The sequence below is a fragment of the Euwallacea fornicatus genome, chromosome 10 (genome assembly GCF_040115645.1).
Source record: "Euwallacea fornicatus isolate EFF26 chromosome 10, ASM4011564v1, whole genome shotgun sequence".
Taxonomy (NCBI): Eukaryota; Metazoa; Arthropoda; class Insecta; order Coleoptera; family Curculionidae; genus Euwallacea; species Euwallacea fornicatus.
Genome location: NC_089550.1, coordinates 4,132,869 through 4,153,126, shown reverse-complemented (window position 1 = coordinate 4,153,126; position 20,258 = coordinate 4,132,869). Strand labels below are relative to the sequence as shown.

Below are 20,258 nucleotides of genomic sequence, written 5' to 3'. Positions count from 1 at the left end.
ATACAGAACTTTCCATAGAGACAATATATTTGCCGCGGAATTTCTTTTATTTAAATGGGCCCACGACTGTCTCTAACCGTTTCAGAAATATTAAACTTGCAAAAAGTGCCGTCTATGCAATCCTTTGTAATAGTATTGTGAACCCCATCGTCATTCGTACACCTAAAAGTCGAATTATTAAATAAAAACGTTGCATATGTTTCTTTTTTCAACAACTGAAACCATGAAGATGATTTCTGATTAAAAAGCCCCTATGGCTCATTCTAAAAGGTTTGGACATATGTATAGATCCTCCAAAACATACCGTGAGCAATAATATTAACCTTCAAGGCGTCTATCAGTATAAGCCATCTTCAAAATAGGTTTAATTTCAGATTGTGCAGTGTATCTTACAAATCACATTAGGAACATAGTGATCTCTTAATTGTCTCATATACATACGTACAAAAACGGTGCTCTTGCCCTTTTTAAGGATTCACATTCGTGGGAAAGCAAGCGCGGGATTTTAAGAATTCCTGGCGGTAATGGAGTCATAAAAGTATACGACCATAATTCGCCTATACCAGGTTTTCCACACCCTGTACTATACGTAAATATATAAGTAATTTTGCAGAGCTATTAAAACAAACATGCCAAAGAGGAGTGCCAAATACGCTTTAACAGTACTGCTGAACTTTTCCCAATTTCTCTCTTTTTTTTTAAGTGTTTCTAGGCCATTAGAACCAACACAAGTTCGATAATTGGCTCAATTACAAGTCCATCAGCATGTAGGGCCCGCACTAAAGATAAGGGTTAAAGAGGAAATAGAGCTTTCACCTGCATACAAACAGCCGCATTATCCAAACAGAAGGATTTTTTAGAGGTAATGAACGCGAACGTATCTCTAATTTACCATTGTGGATAGTTCCATTTTTTTATTTTAGATGCCCTTAAGGAAATTTTAATAAAGAGATTAAACTGAGGCGGTGGTTAATGACCTGCGAATCTTAAGATTATGTTTCCAGACTCGAATATTTTTAAATCGTTATAAAGTCTAATGTTTATGGCGAAAGAGACTGAAGTTAACGAGAAGCTTCTGGCTTGTTTATCAGGATAATTTAAAAATGCCAATCGTAAAATTCGGAAAAAAATTAGCGTGGGTAAAGTGTTTTATTTTCCTTCGACAATAGCCCGTCTTGGGAAAGTTAAAATTAGTTCGAGAGTGCATTCCCTCGGAGTTGAGAAAGTATGCCAATTTTAATAACTGCAATAACCTTCATAAATAGAATTTAATTTCAGTTTGTATTTTTATTCTTCTTTAGTTCACCTCTTTTTCTTCGTAAAAAATTGGTTTTTCGGCACCTATTAAACACAGTCATACGTACCAAGTCTCGTTCGATGATAGTCCAATGTTCAATGACTACATTTTTAGCAGTATTTATCTAATTTTTTGAACCATCAAGTACACTTCCTCGCGCTCAACTAAACAGTGATTTCTTCACCCAAATTTGCGAAGTTAATAACACGTCCTTTATAAACCATTCAGTATGGTAATATGGTAGATTAATTTTATAGGTCGATTTTAAAGTGGATAAGTGGCTTTTTTAGAATTAAAATGACCCGATTTCATTGGTTCCAGTGAATGGACGTTTATATGGGTCCATGCCAGTTTTGGTTAGTTTTTCAGGTTGGACAGTCGTCACTGCTGGAACGTTAATTGATGTTGAATTAGTTTTATGGGGATTTTAACTCTAGGATTGGCACGTGGCCAGTTTTACAGGTTGCAGTAAGGCAAAACGACTTTGAGTATCTCTTCTTTATAATTGCGTTCACAATTATATGTATTAAAAAACCCTAAGCTTCTATCATGCTTTCGCTATCATGAAGCGAAACGCACTAATTAAAAATTTATGGGAACTTCTTGGAAATTGTTAGTTGTTTAGGTGCGTACGAATTGCTATTGCTTTGGGCTCTCGTTGGACTCCTTGAGCGTGATGGTACAGCCTAACTGAACAAAGTTCCATCAACGTCTAAACTACTAATAGTTTCTCCCCATATAATATAGATTATAGCTAATTTAGCTCCCTGCTTTACTTTTCATTACACCCGAAAAGCCATTCTTATCACGGCACTAAAGTTTGCGATTTATGTTACCTGAGGCACCTCTACTTGGGCAGAACGACCACTAAATTATGGGGAAGGTAATAAATTTCATACACCAGCGTCTAAGAAACGATAATGCCTCTAACCTGCTCCATGTGTAATTAAAAAGTGGTTGCGATTAACATTTTTCGTTTATTGCTAAGGTGCCGAGCGGCACAAATTTTGCCCATTCGTTCAGGAAAATAGATGTGGCAGGAACATTTTTAAAATGTCATTGTAGTTTTACCTTTCCCAATTAATTATGAAATGGTAACAAAAACAAAAAACGCTGCTTTTTCATCCGGAATTCTGCCTTCGGCAGTAAACTGGATATTTCTCACCTTTGCATGTTTCAGTAAATTGTACTTTTCCATCTGATTGCATAATTTTGTGTAACATTCGACAATGTCCTCAGCTAATTTTAAAATAACGTGTGAATGATGTAGCTAAATAATCAAAATTACCGAAGGTACGGGAAAAGCCTCTCACGTGGTTTAAAAGGTGACGAATCCATGAATGACCTCACGTATACCAACTGGCGAAACCCGTCGATCCTTTTTCAAGTGAAATACGAATAGTACCGCGCGATTCACGGCCATGGACTCCAGACATACGAGTCGACAATGCATACAGACACACCCACAAAAGCGTTTTGTAATACTTTGTAATGCGGTACCACCGCGGAAGCGAGTGGAACCACATCCTTGCCGATCGGATTGCGCCATGCGGAGGCAGATTATGAAATGTTAGGTCAGTAACACGGGACAGGAGAAAGAGGGGCGTGGCTTTATGATGTAGACAACAGATGATTTGAGAGGTTTCTGGGAAATTGTCACTGCTGCTTATAGAGTTGGTAGTTGGGAATTTCTGTTGCATGAATAGATTACAAATATGTATGAGTCAAAAAGTGTTGGTGGTAGTAATGCAGTTTGAAAATGGGTTCGTTCTCGTTGATTTTATATTGCTTCGGAGGCAAAATCTTAGTCTTTTGGAGAAAGCCGTTTCCTTGACATGCAGGACATAGCCCGAGGGTCAAAAACCGTAACTGACAGATTTTTTTACTTATTCTTTTGTGGACGACCCAGTAGACTTTTTTACGCTCCATATTTCAGAATAATGTTCCAGGAGAGTTTCATTGTGCTGACTTCATAGACTTCATAGACTTCATAAATATTCCGAATTAGAACTCTTTCCCTTTCTCGAAAGTTCTTCAACAAAAAAATTTTTCCGTATTTACCAAGTATGTGGTTCAATAAATATGCGTGAGCTGATTTGAGTCACGAGCCTTATCTATACAACCACTTGATATGAAAATTTCTGTTTGTTCCATATTTTGCCACGAAGGCCACACCTCGTCATCCACACTCGAACAAGTCTGGCCTTCATGTTTCCTAATAATAGCTCCTGTTAGTCAGCAGGTTATTGACATAGCGATTTTCAATTACATATTCATTTACAAGAAGTAAATTTAGAAAGTACCCACCTGCTTGTTCAAAACGAAGTTTTATTCTCAAATATTGGAGGTTATTCAACTTGAAGTAGAAGGACGCAGATATACGTCCTTCTACTTCAAGTATAGTAGATGATGCCGTTTGTTAATCTCATACGCACTGAGGGAGATTTCTGGCATTTTCTAAGATTCACAAAATTTTACAAATCTGTCGCAAGTACTTGACATTAGTCAATGAAATTCTTCTCTGACTATCATCGGTGGATTCCCTGACCACGAATCAGGAAAAAAGCACTCACGCCTCAAGTTTTACTGCATCTTTAAGAAGGTCTAAGTCCTACTTAAGTAAATTGTGTTTAGCAAGGAAATGGAACCAAATATCGAATAAACGTGAATACGTTCGTGGTAAAACATGCAAAAGGAGTTATTATGCAAGACGTGCACGATAAGTAGAGGAAAATTTGATATTTTTCCATCTATGGTTATACAGGGCGTTACCTAAACATACGGCGATTTAAAGAGATACTCGACCGCACAAAATGTCCGGAGTTGCATCATTCCTGGGATGTAATGAAGAAATATACGACTCATATGTTCTAGTTACGTGGTAGTAATTTTAATCAATTTTTGTAGGTTTTAAAGTGTTAGCTCTATTTATTTTGCGCCGCGTCTGGAGGAAACACTCAGTATAACTTAATTTGTTTCTTTTTTTTTTGCGGAATTCTTTACAATGTTTATGACTATCCTGCGTTAGCTACATCGCTTACCTAATCTTGTTAAAAAAAAACCGTCTCTCAAATGCCTCTTGCGGCCCTATATCCTCATATATGAAAAAAAAATTATGTTTATCATGATAAATTTCCGTCGCTTAGACATCGTTCGCAAAAACTCGGTAAAGCCAAACAATAAAGACGGACTGGCTTTAACCTTTCCTCCGATTGCTAACAGGCCTTTAGAGATTTTCCCTCAAAAATTCATATTATGTAGCATGACGAATGCCTGCGTTTTAGTTTTAGTACTGGGTTGTTTAGTCGTAAAACATTCGCCTTGATATGAAATTTGTTATTCAGACACGCGATGTTTTAGTGTATTTTATGTAGCCGGAATGTCGTAAGTTTTTTTCCGACGAAGCTTTTCGGCAAACACCGATTTAAATTTCAACAATGAGACAGTGATTTTTTTTTCCTTGCATTCTTAATTAATCCCGATTAGACCGATTTCCATGGGGGCGTGTTAAAATGGAAAAAAAGCTCCATTCCGTTTTAATCAGTTGAAACTTATTTAAAACCCACTTTCTTTGAAAGAAATTAGATTTCTTAGAGTGCGGTTTAAAGCCAGTTCTAAAGGGCAAATGTGTTCAAGTTTGATTGAATTCCCGAAAGTATCCTTTCCAAGCGGAAGCTAATCATTTATTATATTAGCTCTCATCAGCCTTTTAAATTAAATTTCGTACTGGAATTATTATTTTGTTGGATTAAAAATGCATTTTATAATTTTCAATTTATATTCTGCTCAGCTGCCGGGCTGCGTTGGCATGCTCGTTCATGCCGATTTTTCAATACCACTCATTAAATTTCTGATCAAAGTCTGTTTAGTAACGTATTCGATTATTGGGGACGTGGTTCTAATAGTAATAGGTGGAATTGTTTATTTGGATCTCGGTGGGAGGAATTTGGGATTATTGACTATAATGCTAATGATCTCGAGAGAGTCAGTCTCCCTTGCTGACACGCATTTATACGCGGAAAAGTCAAAATGATACTATTAGAAAGATTTCCTTGAAATCATAACGCTTGGACCTCTGATCAATGCCTTGGCTTCGGAGGGAATTGCCTTCCAGGTAAAAGTGACTGTGATTTGATCGGTTATCGGCCCTTAATCGTTTAAGGGTTCAGCGCTAAATCGACGTAACTCTTTTTTTAAAAATGACGAACCCTCAACTTGATAGGAGATTTCATATTCTGAGATCAGTTTTAGTTTTTTGGGCGTTCCAGTTGTAGTTCTATCCGATTTTATAGGACACATAGTGAATGAAGCCTGTCAGAGTGCAAATTTTCCAGTTTTGAGCGCCTGCATATGTGCAAATATTAATTTATACTATGATTTCCCGAACAGATCGTATGAATGAATCGCCCGTCTGACCCGTACATTTCTGACGCTGATTCTCGACATCCCTCGTATTTAGAAACTTCCCCTTTCCTCCCCCAAACTCACGGATGGGCGGATCCTAAAGGGCAACGTTGCCGAAACAAATGGTTCAGAAACCGGATAAAAAGCCGGCCGAGTAATTTATGAATGAAACGCGTATCCCGGAATATCAATAAGCGTGTGTAAGTATGTGGTACGTGCTCCAAGAATCATTAATGTTTCTTCTCCTTTTATGGGGGTATTTGGGATGCATCTGGTGGTCAAAACCGTCATGCCCGAAATGACAAAGAGAAATATCGAAAATAAATTTTGCACATGGCGATCGTGGAAAACAGGTTAAACAAGGCGGAAGTTCGTTGACTTTAAAGATAACAGACTTTGTGGAGTCCTTCATTATGTGCTTATTCTGAGACTAGAAAGAGATAATTTATGCGATTACCCCTGGAGACGGGTCAAAAAACGGGAAACTGTCTGGGAAAAGAGATGAAGGAGAGTTGATAATAGTATGAAAAAGTCGATAATATAGGGAGATTTCCTTTATCTCTTGTTGGAGTTAATTAAAAAAATTATTAATATTTGGAAAGGGTATTTAATGTCCTAACTGAAGACCGTAAGATCAATATCAACTTCAATAGGGTTTCGTGACCTTAATAATTATTTTATGTTGTTGTGTCGGCCACTAGGGTTGGTTTTGTATAATGTGCCTAACCCGTTAAATGCAAATGTGGCCCAAAGCCCAATTTCCTAACATTAAGTGGCCCTTAGCTAAGCGCAGTTTTGACTGAGAAACCGTCACGTTTAACGAGAAACATCACTTTAATGGCTCACGTTCTTTTGATTGATTTGAGAAGTCGGATAATATCTGGAGAAGTAACGTTCATGGAAGCAAAGAAATAAACCAATTATGCATCTTAGTTTCGTCGGTTCTGTGAAAGTAAACCTCTTTACGTTGTTATCAGAACGTCGATTTTTCTGCACTGAAAGAATCTATCTCATACCTCAAAACAGAATTTTAGTTAAGATGTCAAGGTGTTAATTGCCTCTCTTCAGACACATACTACATCGAAACGGTAACTTTGGCTTACGCCTAAAGAAATGATAATTACGTAAGTCATTAACCACAACTTGGCGGTACCCAAAACATTCTCTGCATGCTAATTTGCGCATTCTGTGTGCATATTCAATTAGAGGCGCCTGGAATTGGAAATGTAAATTATTCAGAGACGAAAACTTACGATATCTCACGTTGGATTTGAGAAGAAAAAATAAACACAGTAGCGTTCTGATCCTTGATGTGGAATTATTAATTATTAACAATTCCAACTTAGAATCATTTTTATATGTTTCAAATTGAAACATAATATACACCATTTATTTACTCAATATCTGTTCAATTTGCTTGATACCTCTAAATTCTGTTTAGCCAACGACCTAGCGGAATTGGATGTAGTTTTGCTCGCTATTTTTGATAAATTTGGCTCTAATCCATGGCGGCTAAATCGGAGAAGATGACGTCACCAGGACGTATTACGTCTTATATGATTCTCGATTGCGCCGCCGCACGACGCCTCCTGGGCGTCAAAATGGCGGCAGAAGAGTTCTAATACATGTCGGCTTGCTGTTCAGAAAATAGGACCAATTTTAGCGGAACACTAGGAATAGTTCCTTGAAGATTCCTACAGGACCTTCAATTTAGTGTTAATTTTTTAAATAGTTCTTTTAATTCAAACTGAAACAGAATTGTTGCCACTGTTCACACATTTAGCTCCGTCTGCTCATGAAATATTAAGCCAAAAATTTCACTAGTATTTCTAGCAACTTGTTGAAGCCGTTATTCGATTAATTAGAGCACACGAAGCGAAATAACTCTACTGATCTAACAATTGATCACTTTCAGTTTTTTTGCCTTTATTGCGATTTATCAGTTTCACGCACGCCACTGTTTTCGATAAGGTTCTTGAATAATAAGAGAACAAATATTGATTTAGTTCATCTAGTGTCGATAGCAGACAGACACAATATTGAGTATTGACATCTCAAAATCAGTAAAAGATGTGGTGGAGGAAAAACATTGCGAATTGTTTAACCTTCCATAAGCTTCTATTCTCACGTTTCTCCCTTGACAATTCGAGCATTTTACGACCCCCCATCTTCTCCCTGACTTCTACCAAGATCCTTTTCGCACCAACCCTCGTAGCACCCCCCTTTTACGATGCGTGGAAGTTCCATCGCGAGCACCAGACCGCCAGTCGCTTTCGAACCGTCAGTTTCACTTTCGAACGTTCCAGTTTCCGAAATTGTTTGCCATGAGCATGACGCTCTCCATCCACATGATTTCCAGATTTGAGCTTGTGCAGTCAGATCAGCTGACCAGTCCCAGTTCTCCATTGAAAAGGGGCCTTAATCTGTGACTGTTTTGATAGTGATGTTAGTGTTGTCACATGTGGTATGGTAGAGTTTCTTGGGCTTGGTAGGTGAGGTCGATGGGGTGGATATTTTTTTGTACATTATACAGTAACTTGTGGGTTCTATAAAACTTTTCTCGTCAAAACTAATATTTTACAATCAGGCACAACATCCGCTCGTAATGGCACTCGAGTTTGCAACTTGTTATGCAACATATTGTACATGTCTTGCAATGTCTACCTTTTATGTCATTATGAGAGTTTCTTAAAAACTTTCTGTTACTTCAATGAAGCATGCACTCTCAACTTTGCTTTGATATAAAAATACGCGATATAAGTTTCAAACTTCTTAATGTAAATGAAATGCTAAACTACTTGTTGGTTATATTTGGCTGTTGGCCAGAAGACATATAATTTGTAAAATTTGCACTAACGGACGTTTAACTGGCTTTGATCTGGAATCTGATTCAATATGTTTTATAGTTTTCTGCTCGACGAGTCGTAGTATTGTGTGAATGAAGCTCGGCCTCATGGTGAGCTAATCAGTCAAGGTTGCGCGACAATTTTTGTTTTCGTGTCAGTGATTTGTGCAAGTTTCATCGAACACAATTTGTCGATCTTAATGCCTCTTTTGGTATTTTAAACATTTTCAATCCTGAAACTCCGTTTGCGGACTCCTAAAATTTTATTGCAAGAGTGGCTACATTCCAACCGATTTGCATGTTAACCCTCTTCTGTGCGTAACCGTACCCTGATCCACATACTGATGTCATTAAATAGTTTATGATGGTTGCATGAGGAAGCCCACATTAATTAGTTACGTGGAGGATTATTTTCTAAGTTCAAAGTAACGGTTCCTAATTTCAACCGTTAGTTTATAGTTATTTTTGGGTTACAGATGAAGGTCCAATATTCAGCACGGATCTATTTGGCAAACAAATATTCAAACTTCATTTCACGAGATACAGAATGCTGAAGTTCCATTTTTTTATTTTGAAGCTGCTTTGTTAGTTTACGAAATTTTGAGTAAACTACTCTGTAGGTGACATTCAATTATACGTACAATTTGCAACGCGCTGGATTATTAATTTGAGTCCAAAAGAATTACATGTGCATGTGAAGTTTTAAGTCCCTCTGGGATTCCCAAGTTTGGCAGGGAGTTAAATTACTTTGTCTGATCAAGCTCATCCAATAAAGAACCGCCGAAAATGCGGAGAATACCTAAAATTTATAAGAAAAACTAGTTCCAGTCTGTATCAGAAAGTTTAAACAGTTCCGCTGCTTTCTTGGATTCCCGTTCAAAAAAGTTATATTCGATCATTCTAGACTGAAACGGTTATCTGAGCTCACTTGAGCTGAGTGTTTTTTTTTTATCCAGTTTTGCCTGTATGACACTCATCCCGTCCGGCTCGTGTTAATCAAATTCGTGGTTTTGGCAAAGTACCACACCTTTTCGCTAGTTTAAGGCTCGATTGTCAAGCAATCTGCTCTCAGCTTTTTTGAACACAACAAAACTCTCGAAAACCTTTTAACTTAATCAGCGATTATTGCAAACTGCCCCTTGTTTGTAAGGATGAAAAAACTGCTACGCCCTGAAATTTCGATTCTTTTGAGTTTTCCCAAATCGCATTTTTACATATTCGCATGGTAATACTTCCATTACATTCATTAAATTCATCCGGAGACCCTCTATCTCCTTTGACATTGTTAAATTCCTGCAATAAAATTACATTACATTCATTCAAGTCAAAGGTCACAGCGTAATCCATTATGCCAGTTGTCGAATAATCAAATCAAAATTGATTTTTAAGATTAACCGCTTTCATGTCTCTGATGGACTATTCAATCGATTTTACAGCATTTCAAGTTCGAGCAGGTTCTATTAACACTTTCCGTTTTTGAAATGAGTCGTAAATACCTATTTATAATAATTGTGTAGAAACTGTTATTTATCTGATGGACACATGCACGCGATTATGTGGCCAAAACAAGGTGGCACGAAAAATAGTTCCCTGTTTTTATTCAGACAGCCTTGAACTATCAACACGTGAGAATAGCATATCAGGATCGCAGGTATAGTTTGGCTCATGTATCCAGGGATCTTCTTCTCAAAATTTTAGTGAATTCAAAATTAAACTTGGCTTCTTTTAAACCTCTTACGCCCCTTCTTTTGAATGCACCTTGCAAATGCTGCTACTGTATGGAGGATAGCAGCATCGTAGTCATTTTTCAAAGTTATGTTGTGTGGCCTGCATTCATTTAGTCATGATGGCAAACAACCTATATTCAATTTTGCGTCAATTTTATAAGTGTTATGTAAGAGTGATGAAGGTGGGCTGAGCTCCTGCGTCACAAGCATTTATTGCTGCTTTGTTTTCAATTGGCTGCAGTATGTAATTCATGGCACATATTTGTTATATACGCTACCTTGAACCACCGTTGTTTTGCGTGAACTGTGATGTTATCAGGCGTTTTATCCAGCCAATAAAACTTCTGGAAATTCCTTTTTTTTCCCAACTGGATATGTGCCTTGACATAAATTCAAGCTCCAGTCGTCGTAAATCTTCCAGTTTTTCCAGTGTTTAATTAGGTCTTTTTCTCTACGCCATGACCCAGCTCAATTAATATCACAAAAGCAAAATTAGAAGTTTTGCAAACACCAGCCATCTCTCTTATCTTTTATTTTTTTTCCAGAACTCGTTCCTGCGATTGAAAAGCGTTAAAATTCATTATTCCGAGTTTTCTTTTTAATCTCACGGCGAAACCGATTTAAAGTTGAATCCTTCGCAATATTTGGCACAATACCGGGGCCATAAAACTGCCATATAAATCTTCATAAATTGACCAGGCAAGTAAAGAGTTTAAAGGAGTTATCCGGCAATATCTTGTGGAGAGTTTTAGTACGAGTTCAAAGTAAAAGTTTGCTGTTTCATCATATTTCTTTACATGTCGGAAAACTGCAAGTTGTCGTTTGTCCGCTCTAAAATACAGGGACCTAATACTGTTAAAAAGTTGTCAGATTTCTATTATCCCCAATAAATTGAGCTTAAAACTTTCAGTTAAGCTATATTGTTCGGAAGAGCCCGCATAAATCCAAATTAGAAGAAATCCTTTTTGTGTTCTTAAACTATTAGTAACTTCATCCTAACGGACTAATCCCAATTGACGGAATTTCACCTCAAAACGAGAACTTCGGGTTTGTGTGCGAGCTCTAATAAACTTCGCGTATAAAAGTACGTATACAAGTTTTCTCATCGCAAAGTTCGCGAAAACTCCAAAAGTGACACATTTTCGAAATGAGTTTTGCTTTTATCCTGATCGTCATCGATGTATTTGGTTTACACAAAGAAAAACTTTGAAAGAAGATGTTAGAGGAGGAGTTCGTGTATTCAAAGACTAAATTTGGTGATTTTATCGAAATTTACTGTGACAAGGTTCACTTTCGACACACAGAACTCCTGCAAATGTAAGCGTCACTTGTCATTCATTCACCCACAGGTTTTATTTTTAGTGTCCAGAGTTCGATCCAACCATCAAAGAGCATTAAATTTCATGTCCTCAATTCCCTTTTTAATTTTACAGCAAAATACGATTTAATTATCAAGCAACGTCCTGTGAAACGACTGCTTTTTATTATTTGTCATTTCAACACATTAGTCCCTCGCATCTGAGGTAACTGCTAGTTCCCTTAATTGCTATAATTTATACAAGCTTTCCTTAAGATCGCCGGTTTTTTGACCATCCCTAAATTGAGCTTAAACTTCCAATTAAACTGCACTGCTCGAAACAGTCCTCATAAATCCACAACCAAATTACAAGAAACCGCCTTTGTCTTTCTGAACTATTAGCAACTTCCCACGTTGAAGTAACCTCAATTGACGAAACTTCACCTCAAAACTGAAACTTCAGCACTTTGTGCGAGCTCTATTGAACTTTTTGAGAACACCAAAACTGACACGCTTTCGGAATGGTTTTGGTTTGGGGAGGATTGCAGAGCAATTCATTTCGTAGGCGCAAGTTTTCCCTTAGTCCCTCAATACCCATCTCGTAGAATTTCGCAAAACTTGACGTTCTTCGATAAAACACCCTTTTTATTTTTGGTTCAGCTTTACACAGACGAATTTATAAAAAGAAACCATTTTAACCCTTGGATGCTCGTCTGCAGGAGTTTCTAAATCAAGTTATTAGTGAAAAATTCTTGGGGTTCCCGAACTGGGGTGTGAAATTTACTGAGAAAAACAAATTAAACAATAAAAATGCAATTTAGCTCCTGTTCTCTGTCGCCAAAACCTCGACTGCCTTGAAGAGGAAATCTTGTATGTTTTCTGACTTATAGGTACTGTAATCACGCAAGATGAGGATTTATCAGAAAAACACAAAAAATATGGAAATAACGAGGTGATTCGCAGACACACGTAGTCTCGATTTCTATCGGTAATGGCACAAAATTCGGCATTGGCAAAGGAAAATCGCTAAAAGGGGAAGTTGAGAATCCTGTCCTTTGGCAAAGTTTAGTTTCGAGTTGTGTATTGCAATATCCCAAAGAAATAGGAGAGGTATCATGTTTCCTCCCACTGGTTTGTACCGGGTGCCGGGGATTACTGCAAATGTCAGGAGTCAGGTTTTGTAGAGCTGACAAATGAGAATTAGTTTCGCTTTGTGTTGTACACAGCTCTAAATCCTAGGGCAATTAAAAGCTAATTATAGGAGGGAATACATTTTTAATCGTCATCCGGAATATAATTTCTTCGACAGCTGAGACGCAAAGTACACTTTTCCAATTTTACGCGTTAGAGCAATTTCCCTTTCTATCGAGATCCTGTACTTTTAGCGCGTTCATGTCAGGTGCTGTGCTTGAGATTTGCAAATAAACTTTTTCTAGAAAAATTTGATTTCATGCATTTTTATCTTACAAATCTGTTATTTGCGCTCCGCCATGCATTAGAGGAAGACTGGATGACGTTATGAAAGGGAAAATATATTTGCCAAGTGGTGTAAGACTATGAGGATCGTCACATTCATAGAACATTCGTTTCACATGTTTTGCTAAAATTCCAGAAATCATGAATAATGTGGTCTATTTATCTTAAGCTTCGACAGACCCGAAGCTGAATGTATAAACTTTGTTGCCACCGCTGGTCAATATTCTCGGTATTTCAAAGTCGTTGGCTTTTCGTTGTTTCAGCGCTGATAAAGTTATAAGTTTTCGCTTTATTCGATGTTGGATTCGATTGGTCAGAAAATTGACTCGTTCACTATCTCGCCGAATTTAATTTGAGTGATGACCCATGGAGTTAAAAAGTAGTGGCTATTTAATGGCTTCTAGGGTCCTATAAATTTTCGTAATACCTACACGAGAATCATGGAACATGGTAATTTCAATGGCCGTCCTGGCAACAAACTGAAATATTTCAATGTGGGGGTCGTATTCTTCGGGACTGTAATTCTTGAGTGCCCGCCTAAAGCCTTTAGAGGCCAGTTGATGTGCGCTTGAACTAAGTATCTCAAAAACTGTATCCGATACCATCAAGTGCAAGAATTCAAGGTAAAACTGAAACGTTTCGTATTTCGAGTTCAACGCATTCTTGGCGCTTTTGCATGATTGCAACTGAAGAATGCCTTATTCACTCTTAACACAGGACATACTATTACAAGTTCTACTGAGACAATAAGAAGTTCTGATCCAATTTTACAGTTTGCACAGCTCTCTATCCCAATTTACTCACAAACCTCTGACATTTTCCTGATATTTAAGTCATTCCCGGATTCAATTAACTCTCATCATTAAACTTCCAGTCCAATCAACAGTGGGGTAAAGTTTTAATCCAGAAAGTTAAATTTCGCTGAACCCTTTCACTCATTCGCAGATATAGACTTAAATCCCTCAAAAGGAAAATTTGGTTGAAATTCCATGTTTGCAGAGTGAAATTTATATGCACATAAATTCTGTTTCTGTGCGGCCAGTATAACGGATATCCTCGAAAATAGGGAGGTGAACTTTGACCTTTAATGCACGTGCCACCCTACTAAACTGGAGCAGTGAAATTGGGGTTGTTACTGCGTCTCCTGGATATTTCAAAGCGTTTTCAGGGATTATTGTGTTGAAGCCTTAAATTGGTTTAGTTTAAATCGAATTTCTGTTGAAAATTTGTTGCTTTGGTGATGAAATAATGCGACTTTGACGGTCTGTCAGATATCAATTACACCGATAAACACCATCGATGAAGATCGCATTGCCATAACTGATAAAAAAATTCCATCTACGTTGACCGTTGGACCGATGCAGACAATTATAAATTACGTCATAGTTGTTTTAGTAATGATAAGTAATGCCTACGTTTTTCCAGAATTTTTCCCATTTTTAATGAAATAATAATGTAATTTAATATTGAGGAATCTTTTAGTATGAAAGAGGGAAAAATACGACTTGGAAACATTGTTCTGCAAGTGCAATATATATTTAAAAACTCCCCTAAAAATGTCCTGCGGACATGTTCGTGGGGCATTTTTAAGATTTTTGGCCTTCTTTAAAATGGAGCAAGGAACTGTGAAATTGCGATCTTAATTGTATGTCTGGCGTATCGTTCGTTACATTTTTGAGTAATTTAACTGTAAAGTAGCTCGATCGTCTTTTTGGTTCACTCCTAACCTAAAGTAATAAAAAAAAATCCGAATCGTTTCTTCTAATAGCCTGCATCGCTCATCGAATCTCTTCGGATCCCCTCAAACATTTGAATACACTTTTCTCAATTCGTCATAAAATTACTTTCCACTGTTGTCTTTAATTCCCTCCATTAATGCACATTTCTCCTTGCCTTCTCTATGCATTAGTCAGCAAACTTGATAAAAGAACTGAAATTATGAACAAAGCCGAATGGTTAATTATGCTGAGACGTCAACCCTTACCTACTTAATTGCTCTCTCTTCGCCTTCACCATTGTCAGGTCTCGGACGTTAACGCCCATCCCTTCTTGACAGCTCCCAAACATTTTACAGCTGACTTCTCCACTGTAGTAAAACGTGTGTTATGAGGGGAAGAGAGGCTCTGTTTGGCGGCGCTTCACAATCCAGACACCTCCCTCCCCCTCCCCTAAATCCAGATTTTTGGACGTCATCGCAAGGTCGTCGAGGCACGTGCGCGCTCGATAAGGGCGCCTTCTGGAAGAAGGCTCCGTTGCCAAAATCGGTTTTGTGTTGTGAAAAAAGTTCCTCTTTTAGCCATAAAACATTATTTATGTTTTATAGCTAGGTTAAAAGATTTTCAAGTGCGGTATTGTTGATGGTGATATAGCGATCATTCACTAATGCAGTTTCCTGTCTTTAAGACCATTGCTAATTTTGATTTAAATTCTTAAGGTTAATAGAGCAACTCGCAAGTATCTGGATGATAACTTTACATGAACACAGCTTTAAAAGTCCAATCCAGTAATTTTTTATTCTGCATTTTAAGTAAGCTAACAACTCGAACGGAGAGATCATTTACTGATAAACGCTTCTGGCAAACACTGCTGTATTTGATAAATGTGACCACTTACCTTCCTACTTGGTGTTAAGTGCCTTGGAAATATTTTTTATCAGTGTTTGTTGTATTAAGTAACGTAGAAGTTTGCGAAGTTACACGTTCGGTTCATTGTTTAAAGTTTAATAATTTACATTGTAATCCTTACGTTCACGATTTCCATCAATAGCTCCGTCAGAGGGATATTTACGAAAGGTGTGTTCTAATTATTTTCAGATTCATTAAAGTTAAAGTTGAGATGGGAAGAAGAAATTCTATTGAAAGTTCGGCAATTTAAAGTTGTTTCTTTGCGAAAAATTGTCATTACATTAGGAGCAACAAAATTCGCCGGAAGGAAGTTTTTTTTTCATTCTCACGGTTTTGTGAGATTCCCGACCGGAGAAAGTTTTCTAACTTCCTAGGGTATAGAGGTTAAAAATTACTGCAATAAGGTCAACAAGATACTTGTTATTAAATCAGCGTTTCACGCATGCTGCAAGACGCAAAACACGTCACTTTCTGAGAGCTATACCGCTTCAATACCTCGAAGTCAATTTTTCTTTAACTTTCCAAGTGACGTTTCGTTAAATGAAACGTATTACCTTGTTATGTGAAACAACTTTATTCTTGTAAATAAAAAAGAAAACCCCAAGGAAAGCGTGATCCAGAGATTCCATTCAAGTCTTCACTGTATTCCTCTTCCCTTAAGGTCGGGTATTCGTGTCTTGTCAGGATATTCCGATTTTTAAAGCGAATCGAATTGTGTTTTTGCCTGAGATCAACAGTTATTTTCATTCGTCCATAAGGCAACTTCAGGAGAATTGCTAGCTACTCAATAAATATGAGCTAAAATCGACATTGAACTCAGTCAGAATTGCATAATTAGAGCAAGTTCGTACTAAATCTCTTCGAATTAGGCGCTCTCCCAACATTGTCTCGTTTACATATTTAAGTCCTCCACATCCACTGATATTAATCCTTCCTTTATTTATTATACTCTCTTAGAACCCTCCTCTAAGGCTTTATGTATAGAAGGCGATAATCTACTCCCAATCCATGAACAAAAGAGCTTTATGTTCAAACACGTATATGTGGTAATTAACGTGACTTTAAATTAAGCTTTAATTGTGGTTTGGAGCACTGAAGAGAAAGTTGACAAAAAAACAGTTCTAACAGGCTCTGTATCTCAGAAACACAGCTCTTTTGGCGGTAGCTTGCGACCCTTTAAGACGCCCTAATCCTTACGAGCGTGAAGACCTTGCAATTTAATATAAATTATCTGTCTTGATATTGGTTAAATTTCATTACTAACATACCAGTTTACAAATACACATTACAAAATCTCCACTTTCACTTATAATTGTGAGTGCATGCAAAAACTGACCGAAACTAACAAGCTATCAATGACAGCCCATTACGTGGTCGCTGACGCGCACATTCATTTTACCCCGTTAATTAATCATAATTAATTGTTTTAATGCACAGAAAAAAAATTCGAAAAGGTCACATTTTTGCTTCATAAAAATAATCTTCGATAAATGTGATTCAATCAGCTGATGGCTTTGCCAATTTAACTTTCGCACAGTAAAATAAATTGGATCAGAGTCTGACGTAAAAGAAGAGCTTTAAGTGGTGGTTACTTAACTAACACATTGTTTTATTTACGAGCTATAAATATAAATTGGCCATGTTTTTTGAGGCCTTCAGGAGTTGTTGACCGGATTATTTCAGACTCGCTCTTTTCAATTGGCAGCAACGTTAATTCAGAATGTTGTAAATTGTTTAAACATGTTCCACCTTGCTGTGCAGCAGCCTGAATTATATACCAATGGAGGATAAATAATTGAGGTGGCAGCCACGTTCAGTTTCGTTTAAACAGTCCTTAATTGAAATATTGTCTGTTAAAATATTGCCAGCGATTTTATTGTTCCGCTGTCATATGATAATTAAATTTAAATTTAGTAAACATTTTACTGTTTTGTTTCTGTTGTGGCCCAATTAAAAATCTGGGGGGAAAAAATGTCGGAAAAAAATTCATTTTTATCTCTATGTGCGTAAATACAACATTCGAGTTTTGTAAATTTTATAAATGCTAATTGTAAATGTAAATTTATAAATTAAGTCACGACATTTTCCTGCGGACGAGCATTCACACCTATTATAGTGCTCCCCCAGCAAAACCCTGTACAGAAAACTTCCGCCCAATATTTTCGAAACAGCAACACCTTATATAAGCATATTACTTTTATCCATCTTTCTTTTTTTTATAATTATGATGATCAAATACATCTTATCTACATTAGACAAGCACCACTTGTACATGCCACTTGACTTCCTCCGCCTCCGAGACGTCTTGTCCTGGTCCCTATTGACTGAGTACATCGTGTCTCGTAGATGCGGCGCACTAGGCCCGATTATGCCCAATCACGTGCGCATTCAGCCACTACACAGATTGTCTGTAATCAAAATAACGCAGTCACGTGCGTTTCGCTTTTTTGTTGTTGAGCGGTGTCAATCAAGTAACGTTGGTGATAACTGTAGCTGCTGCTAATAGAATGCAGCATTGCCAGATTGTCGAGAATTAAGTTCGTGGAAGAAAGAACGATTTTTGATTTCGAGTAATAAATGCATTGAATGGATAACGATGGTTGAATCAAATCCTTAGAGATGTCAAAATAACATCAAATTTTATTAAATGCGCAACGTCTCCAACTTTCGGAAAACGCTAATAATAGCAAATCCCTCACCATTTGGTCAAAGAAGATAAGGAGGATTTTACCCGGAAGTCGTTCTCCACCAATTGTCAAGAATATATTGAGTCTTATCCCTCAAATAACTTCTTGAGTTTTCCACTGGTCTCGATTACTATTTCCATTGTCGCTCTTCAATTCTACTCACTTATCCTAGATTGATAACATCTAAAATCTTGTTCGTAGAGCTAGTTTGTTAATCCAATCGAGAACTATCGATTCTGAATACAATTACGAAGCCGAAGGAAATCCCCACAAATGAGTTTCGTCTGCTTCTCGAACGATTTACTAACTCGTTGGATCTGCGACAAATCCAGGACTAACGACCTTTGACTTGGACGACTTCGTCCGTAATCCCCGTTTAAGTAATCCAATCAGTCTTGTCTTCCAGGGAGGCCTCGGCGCAATATACACGCATTTATCTTTCGAGTATCTGTTTAACTAGGACATTGTTGCTTGCAATTTGGGTTGTTTTAGATAGAAATTTTGATAATTTACTGTTTCCTCGTCGAGGCTGGGTATAAAGTACACAAATTTCCCAAAGAGGAAATTTCTATTGAAACAAATTTGGCAAAATTTTCGCGCTTTGCTGAATATTACAACTTAAACACCCCCTTTTGCTAAAACTTATGTGTCATCGATCAATGATTTCTGCCACAAATTTCCACCGATTATTACTGTAGGGATTATTTCAGCGTGACAACTAAATTCTTACATATCAAGCATAAATTTTGAATGAAGAATTTGATTCACGTGTCCATCTATTACGTGAAATATTAATAGCAGACAAGTAAATCTAACGTTTCATTTCACTTTCGATTGCATGGGAGAATTTCTGGGAAATTGGAGATCTTCATGTCGGCAACACTGTATTCGCTTTTATACGTTCCCCCCAACATCGCATAGTGGGAGAAACCACGCGACAATACGCAAAGACCCATCGTCAGCCTATATCCTATCAGTATAAGAAACTCTTCTATACATATTCGTGATATCGATAGATGTTATCGTTGGCGCGGCTAGCGATAACATACACCGGCGTAAAAACTCACATCGATACTTTATCGAGTGCATCTGTGTTTCCTATCTTGGAAGTGTCATTTTCAGGTTCTAGTTTACTAATACTCATCCGATTTACATGCGGTCTTTAAACTGCGTCAATATTTCAAAGTAAAAGTGTCTCAAGTTCACAGCGCGTTTCCGGGTTAGTGTCAGAACGCAAATTATTTCAGTGGTGTGGAATGCAAACACGAAATCTATGCGGCCCATCAGTTGGCCTGTGTAAAGTTGGAGAACTCGACCGAGTTGCCCTCTGGTGAGCTCTCTCCTCCAAAGATTCATGTGGAGGAGGTGGATGATTCTAACGCTAAAGAGAAAGCGATAATAAGTAGCTCGAACCCCAGTACTCCGAAAGTGGTTAAAAGTTTACCTCCGACGAGGTCTAGACCGGTTTCGGTCACTGCCAAACTTTTCTCCTCTTACGAACCTCCAAAGGAACACCAACCGGAGGTGGTACGGCCTCATACAGCCACCAAAACCATATTCGCACCCAGGACTAAGGATATGAGTAAGGGGTTCTTGACGTTTTCGGAGGAGGAACCTGGCTTAACAAGTAAGTTTTTTTATTTTTTTATTTTCCTTTAACGAAGAAAAATACAACGACTTTTGAGAACGATAAGGAGATTCCCACTTTTAATAATTATTGGAGGTTGGTGTAACAAAATATGTCTAACAGACTAAAATATGCTGAATATTGGAAAGTTGCTGACAATATTTTTCCATTACCCATATGCGGAACTGAAATATGTTTTACGTAGCTGTGTTGGAAAATTCCGTTTGTGTCACTATTTTTTTTTCTTTTGGTAATTAGGAGAAATTTTTATTTA

The 20,258-nt window shown here is 37.5% G+C and overlaps 1 protein-coding gene across 3 annotated transcripts in view; it reads left to right on the top strand.

The window, feature by feature from the left end:
- sima (similar) overlaps positions 1-20,258 on the top strand; it is a 68,787-nt gene that overhangs the window by 28,902 nt on the left and 19,627 nt on the right. For all 3 annotated transcript variants that reach the window (XM_066286301.1, XM_066286300.1, XM_066286302.1), the window contains one exon: positions 19,605-19,984. In XM_066286301.1, coding sequence (XP_066142398.1) covers positions 19,605-19,984 — 380 coding nt within the window. The remainder of the gene's footprint in view (positions 1-19,604; positions 19,985-20,258) is intronic.